This window comes from Entelurus aequoreus, linkage group LG03 (genome assembly GCF_033978785.1).
Source record: "Entelurus aequoreus isolate RoL-2023_Sb linkage group LG03, RoL_Eaeq_v1.1, whole genome shotgun sequence".
In the NCBI taxonomy this organism is placed as follows: domain Eukaryota; kingdom Metazoa; phylum Chordata; class Actinopteri; order Syngnathiformes; family Syngnathidae; genus Entelurus; species Entelurus aequoreus.
In genome coordinates, this window is record NC_084733.1 from 63,038,935 (window position 1) to 63,046,434 (window position 7,500).

Sequence of the window (7,500 nt, forward strand, 5' to 3'; positions counted from 1 at the left end):
AATCAGCGATATACTGCATCGCACGGAAAGTCAGGACTAAAATCTTAAACTCTTCGCGGAATCTGACTGGAAGCCAATGAAGACTGGATAGAATGGGGTAATGTCGCCTGGTTCTAGGTGCAACAGTCAAACGTCTGAAGTCTCTTTAGAGTTCACTTATTGAAACGAGTGAGAACAGAATTACAATAGTCAATGCGAGATAAGACCAACGTGAATTATTATTTCGAGATCCCATTTTGACAACTAATTCCTCACTTTAGAAATATTTCTCAGCTGATAAAAAACTGTTTTTGGTCAGTTGACCCTCCAAAGACTTTGACTAATCAAACCCAACCCCAAGGTTTCCGATGCTGCTTTTAACAGATGCACCAAGGGAGTCTTGATCACTGGCATTGTTTTGTCGGAGCAATGATCAGAGTTTCTGTTTTGTTGGGATTTATTTGAAGGAAGTTCGAAGACAACCAGTTTTTTTTAGAAGAATACATTCCAAGAACTCAAAGTTAAAAGTGAAGGAACAATCTAAATAGAAATGATAAAACATTTTCAAAACTATGGCTCAACAGACCAGAAATAAAAATAAAACAGGCCCTAGAACAAGCCCATTGAGGAGTTGAACAGCTCGTGTCTCCTTCAGACTGATACACTTCCATGGATTGTCCGTGGCCACCTAGTAACCTCTCCATGCAGCAGAGGGGGGCAAAAAAGAGAAGTGGCAGGTCAAAGGTCTAAAACCTAGAGTATATAGGTGAGTTTTATGGTGGGACTTCAATGGAACCGGTCGCTCGAGTTTGACGTCAAGTGTTCGCTAGAAGCTCGGCTGATAAAGGTGTGACGAGTCCTGTAAAAAGTGTGCTGCATCGTTACAACAGTCAAGCAAACCTCAAGCTTTTTGCATGTTAGCATTGACACCGTGTCCTCCTGTCCTCAGAGCAGAGGGAGGTGGAGCAAGACGAGGAACCCGAGGGCCGGGAGGAGGGACAGGACTCGCCCATCACCTGCAGAGACGACACCCACCTGTACGACAACCAGATCAGCCCGGGACCAGGTCAGTACTGTACTTGTCTTCACTGGGGGCGGGGTCACATCGCAGTAATGGCTACCCTCTGTAAATAATATATGAATATAGACGTTTTCTTCATGATATTACACGATTGTCGATGCATTTGATCATTATACATATTTCTAATACACACTTTAAATAAATAGATAAAAACTTTGCTGCTCAGTTGCCAAAACTCGAGTCATTTCTGCAGTGTACAAGTTGAATCATAAGTCAAGAATATATTTAAATATGTATCTTTATTTCAACAAGAACAAAGGTTTGGAATGTGTGACAGTTCAACATTGGCTGCATTATTAGATAATACTCAAGTTTAAAAGATATGCAATTGCATGTATTTTTTCTATCAAAAGCCGCACCAGTGTATAAGCCGCACCCACTAAATTTTAGAAGACAAAACTTTTTTTTTCATTTATTAGACGGCCGCGGACTATAAGCCGCCGATTAATACTGGTATGTTGTGAAATGACATATTGATGTGGTGAAGATTTTCTAAATGTTTATTTACATATTGTAATTGTAAAACGGCTGATCCAACAAATCAGAAGTCATTGATGTCTTTATTCATCCATTATGGGATACATTTGATGTTCTCCTGTTTTAATACGGTTCAAGATGTTGATAAGGATTCTACTTAAAATGTTGAACAGTTTAGCAAATTGTTTGATTTCTTTGCTTAATCCATTCCATAATTTAGCCGTTAGCGGAGAAAAATCCATAGATTAGCCGCACATTTGTATAAACCGCGGGGCTTCCTACTGCATAGTCCGGAATATATGGTAGTAAAAAAAGGATAAACTAAACTTTATTGCCGCATATCATATCCAGGCTTTCGGGAGCCGCGTAAAATGATGTGGGGGGCCAGATCTGGCCCGCAGGCCTCGAGTTTGACACCTGTACTGTAGAGGGAGGGAGCGGGTATTAGAGTGTGATATCACTGAAGCAGAAAACTGCTTCGACATTAACTTTTGGTGCGTTCCATTTGTACTGGGAAGTCGGAATTTGTTCAACTGGAACGCCCCTCGAGGTCAGATTTCTGACTCGCAAAGTTTGAGCATACTCACAACCCCCAAGTTCGTTTCAAAGATGGCTGTCGCAGTAAATCCGGCATATACAATGTATTGTCGTACATTTTTATATGGTAACGTTGCTGTAGCGCAGGGGTGTCAAACTCAAATACAGAGTGGGCCAAAATTTAAAACTGAACAAAGCCGCGGGCCAAGGTTGAACAAATTAACCTTTTAATAGGGACCCAAACAAGTTTTGCATTGAATATTGAACAAGCAAGGCTTATATAACTTTATAGTGACATGCAAAATCGAGTTTCAAATAATAATAGTAATAATAATTAAAAAATATCAATGGCATAACAAATACAATTTAAAAAAAAATTGAATGCCTCTTTTCTATTTGCAGCCTTCTGAGGTAAATATCAACATTGACTTTTTCCACAGGCTAATACATTTGAAAATAAAATAACAATGAATAAACCAACCATTCAGGACTTTAAACTGCTCAGTTTGCAACACACTGATCTAATCTGATGTGCCCAAGCCAGATACCTGGCATCTTTTCTTGGATGCTAGTTCATTAATGTCGGGGCTCAGGCTTTGAGCTGAGGCAACCTTCATTATCGAACGAAGGTGTTCATCAGTCATTATATCTCGTAGTCCACCCGGACCACAGTCTTGGGGGAGTGCCTTAAAGGCACTGCCTTTAACGTCCTCTACGAGCTGTTGTCCCGTCCGCTTTTCATCCATTCTAACAACGTGCCGGCCCAGTCACAAGATATGTGCGGAGACTCCCAAATTTCAGTGCCCCTCCCGAAAATCGCCACATCCGCTTTTCATCCAGTCCAACGAGTGCTGGCCCTGTCACATAATATGTGCGGCTTCTGCACGCACACACAAGTGAATGCAACGCATACTTGATCAACAGCGATACAGGTTACACTGAGGGTGACCGTATAAACAACTTTAACACTGTTACAAATATACGCCACACTGTGAACCCTTACCCCAAACAAGAATGACAAACACATTTCGGGAGAACATCCCGAAATAACTCCCCCCCCCCACACACACACACACACACACCTTGTAACGTCCCGGAAGAGTTAGTGCTTCAAAGGATTCTGGGTATTTGTTCTGTTGTGTTTATGTTGTGTTACGGTGCGGATGTTCTCCCGAAATGTGTTTGTCATTCTTGTTTGGTGTGGGTTCACAGTGTGGAGTATATTTCTAACAGTGTTAAAGTTGTTTATACGTTCACCCTCAGTGTAACCTGTATCGCTGTTGATCAAGTATGCATTGCATTCACTTGTGTGTGCGTGCAGAAGCCGCACATATTATGTGACTGGATGAAAAGTAGACGTGGCGATTTTCGGGAGGGGCACTGAAATTTGGGAGTCTCCCGGGAGGGTTGGCAAGTATGAGAATTAGCGGTGAATGCGGTGTTACCGCGGTACCGCCGCTGTATATAATCGGCGGGCCAGCTCTAGTGTTAATTTGATATTGCCTCAAGGGCCAAGTGAAATTACACTTACCAATTTTGGCCCGCGGGCCAGAGTTTGACACCCATGCTGTAGCGTAAACAACATTTCATCCATGTAGTATACACGTCGCTAGCAATAACATCTGTTTCCTCTTCGTCCACAGTGATTAAAGGGCGTACAAAGAGTACATATTTTCACATAAGTTGTTTATATTCAGACAAAATAGCTTTGGTGGATGTGGCCATCTTGATTTGCATAATCGTAACCGGAACGCTCACAACTCGGCTGTGACGTCATTCCGAGCTCCGAATTCCAACTTCCGAGGTAAATGGAACGTAGCATTTTGTCTGGAAAACATATTGATATCTTTTTTCTGTTGCAACACTGTAAACAAATGTCAAATTGGATTCAGGGCTAAAAATGTTTAATTTATTATCAACTTAATTTCAAATTAAAGTTGTGTTCTGTCATTATCCGTAATATTTTGTACACATTATGTGGGATGAAAAAAATTGCTACAGAGATATTGTGACCTATCATACATATTTTTCTTTTAGCATATCCAATATCATCGCTGTATTGTGATATTATTAGCATCGTCATCAAAATGTTGGGTTACTTTTAAGGCTGTCAAAGTTAACGCAATATCAACGCGTTAACTATGAATTTCAATAACGGCACTCATTTTTTAACGGGCGATTAACGCACCCTCTGGCCGTGCCGTAGCAGGGGTAACTTGGCTGCAGTTCACTAGTTAGTTGTGAGCCACAAGCGGCAAAATAGCGAGTAGAAATGGACAAAGAAAAGGGCACATTATGGGAAAATCAGGTTCAAAGGCAAATTGTTCTCCTGAAAAGCAGGGACATTTTTTCACCATGACACGAGGCGACATCCCTGCAGAAAAACGCCTGCTGCGCACGTCGTTCAGATGTGGGTGGTGCTTCACTTCCGTGTTCAGATTACGGTTAAGGGGCAGCGATAACATAACATCCAGATTGTTACTGTAACTGATTTAGTAAGTAAGATGACATAAAAGCGCAACAGAAATGGCAGAGGGTGGGCAGGAAGTCAAAAGGAGACTTTTGTATTGCAAATATTCAATATCGAAACATGTCAAGACACTTTCTCAAACCAATCACACACTTTTCCGGCTTCAAAATAAAAGCGCTAGCCTACACACCTGGTTTAACTACATTAACAAAATACAAATGTGTTCAACATTACGATCAGGCTTTGTCAAATGTTTTGCAATGTTATTCTGTGATATTTGCACCTAAAAAATGCTAGTAGTCAGTTGAGGAATTATTTTATAAAAATTATTTTATAACATGTTCTCATCGAGTCCTCAATTACTGAATGATTAGCAGGCTCAATATTATATTTTATTAATAAATAGAGAAGTTTAAAACATTGTCATGCAGCAGTATGAAGACCATTATGTACAACATGTCATGTACAGAACTTATTCAGGTAGAAATATCACAGATTACATGACCAAACATCTTTGACAATCAAAGCGTGATCGTTAACAATCCCCATTTTGTGTTAATAATGCATGAACGTGCTATGTAAACACGGTGTAGCTCCTCCGCTGAATGCAAGTGCTCCTACAGCAGGAATACAAATTCTGTATTCCTACAAAATCTGGCAAGACACAAAACACACAGCAGGCATTTTTTTCTACATTGTCTTTAAAATCCTGTTTGTCCTTTTTGTGTTGACCTGTTTAAAAACATTTCATAAGGCAAATTAATTGTCCACTCCTGGTGTTGAATCTTGAAAATGATCTGTCCCAGGTACACTTATTAATGATGAAAAATTATATCTATCTGCGATTGATTGCGATTATTTTGAGTTAACTATGAACAAAATGAGATTTATCGCGATTAAATATTTTTATCGTTTAGCAGCCAGAGTTACTTTGCATACCAAGTTTTAATACTAACATTAACGTGTCAAATATTAGCATTTTAACTTGTGAAAATAATGTAATTGAAGGTATTTCTGGATGTTTATATTCTTGATTTTATTTATTTGTTTGATGGTTCTGATCCATATCGGAGTCTGCATCCAAAGTTTGGATATTTGTTTAACCTTTGAAGTGTTTTAATAGAGTTAAAAATGTGTCGCCGATTTCTATGATCCATACTCCTGTTTTTTAGAACTATCAAAAGTGCTTTGATTGACAGTCGCGGCGTTAGAACGCCATTGAGGACTATTTCCGGCGGCGGATGTCACACCAAAGTGTTTCAAGTGTTGCTAGCGTCTCAGACTGCGTATGTGGGTCACGCTCGAAATGAAGATTCTCTGTAGTTGGCAAATAAACTGAAAATAGAAACAGAAGCTGAAGGATCAACGAAGCCCCACCCACTTTAGAAGATGAGCTTCCTTGCAGTCCAGCTGTCAGCCGTCCAGGAACTTTTTACAATAATTCCTTGCGGCGGTCCGTGGCTGTGTAACCATGGCGACCGGCTGTCAGGTGCTCACTGGACTGACGGCTCCTCGGCTGCAGGTGCTCATGATTTTGACCCGGTCGACGGGTAGGCAGCACCCCCCGCCGGCCCCTTCCGGAGGGTCGACGGGTTAGCGTTGCCATGGCAACAGTCTCAGGTGCACCTCGGTAAAGGGGTGAGGGGGGAACCCTGTTTGCTTTGAATTTGACGAGGGAGCAAGCTTCTCAGAATTTAGAGGTCACAACTTTTGCAGAAGCTAACGCACACTGAGATGCTAACTCGCGTAGAGGCGCTAATAATAACTGGTTTACAGGTGCTAACTCACTTTCCTACAGAAACACGCTCAGATGTTGTCTTACCGAGAGTCACCAACACACAGGTGCGAAATTATGCAGCTGCTAATTCGGGATGCTAACACTCCAAGAGATGAAAACTCAATTACTGATGCTATCCCACAGAGATGCTAACACATTTTTGATATACACATCCTTCAAGATTCTAACATGCATATTCTCTACGGGTGTGACCTTATTATTGCTAACATATGTAAGATGCCCACAAATGCTAAGTCACATAGATATGCCAACTAAATTATTGATGCAATCACACGGAGACGCTAACACATTTATAGATACTAACATTCTTAAGATGCTAACTGACATAGAGAGGCACACTTACATGAAGATGCTAAAACCCTTACAATTGCTAACATATGTAAGATGCTAACATATGCTAAGCCATATAGAAATGCCAACTAAGTAATATAAATATAATTCACACTTCACTAAATTACTGATGTAATCTCACACAGACGCTAACACATTTATAGGTACTGACATTCTTAAGATGCTAACTCGCATAGAGAGGCACACTTACATGAAGATGCTAAAACCCTTACCGTTGCTAACATATGTAAGAGGCTAACATATGCTAAGCCATATAGAAATGCCAACTAAATATTATAAATATAAATATAATTCAAACTGAATTATATCTGCTCCCCTCACCTCTCAGGGGGTGATCAAGGGTGATGGGTCAAATGCAAAGAATAATTTTGCCACACCTAGTGTGTGTGAGACAAGCATTGGTACTTTAACTTTAACTAAATTACTGATGCAATCACACAGAGATGCTAACATTCATAAGATGCTAACTCGCATAGAGAGGCACACTTACATAAAGATGCTAAAACCTTTACTGTTGCTAACATATGTAAGATGCTAACATATGCTAAGCCACATAGAAATGCCAACTAAATTACTGATGTGATCACACAGAAATGCTAACACATTTATAGATACTAACAATTACTAAGATGCTGGCTCACATAGAGATGCACGCTTACATAAAGATACCTTTACAATTGCTGAGTTACATGAAGATACGAACATAAGCTCAGTTAAATAGATGCTAACACAAAAACATTTAGTTCGGGATTTGTTGATCAAATTAATTAGGGATGCTACCACGCTTACAGTTACTACAAACCCCGT

General features: G+C 40.2%; 1 protein-coding gene across 3 annotated transcripts in view; it reads left to right on the forward strand.

Annotated features, from left to right (window-relative positions):
• The window catches only part of slc4a11 (solute carrier family 4 member 11), a 195,633-nt gene that overhangs the window by 54,640 nt on the left and 133,493 nt on the right, over positions 1-7,500 (forward strand). For all 3 annotated transcript variants that reach the window (XM_062042405.1, XM_062042407.1, XM_062042406.1), the window contains exon 3: positions 929-1,045. In XM_062042405.1, the coding sequence (XP_061898389.1) occupies positions 929-1,045 (117 nt within the window). The remainder of the gene's footprint in view (positions 1-928; positions 1,046-7,500) is intronic.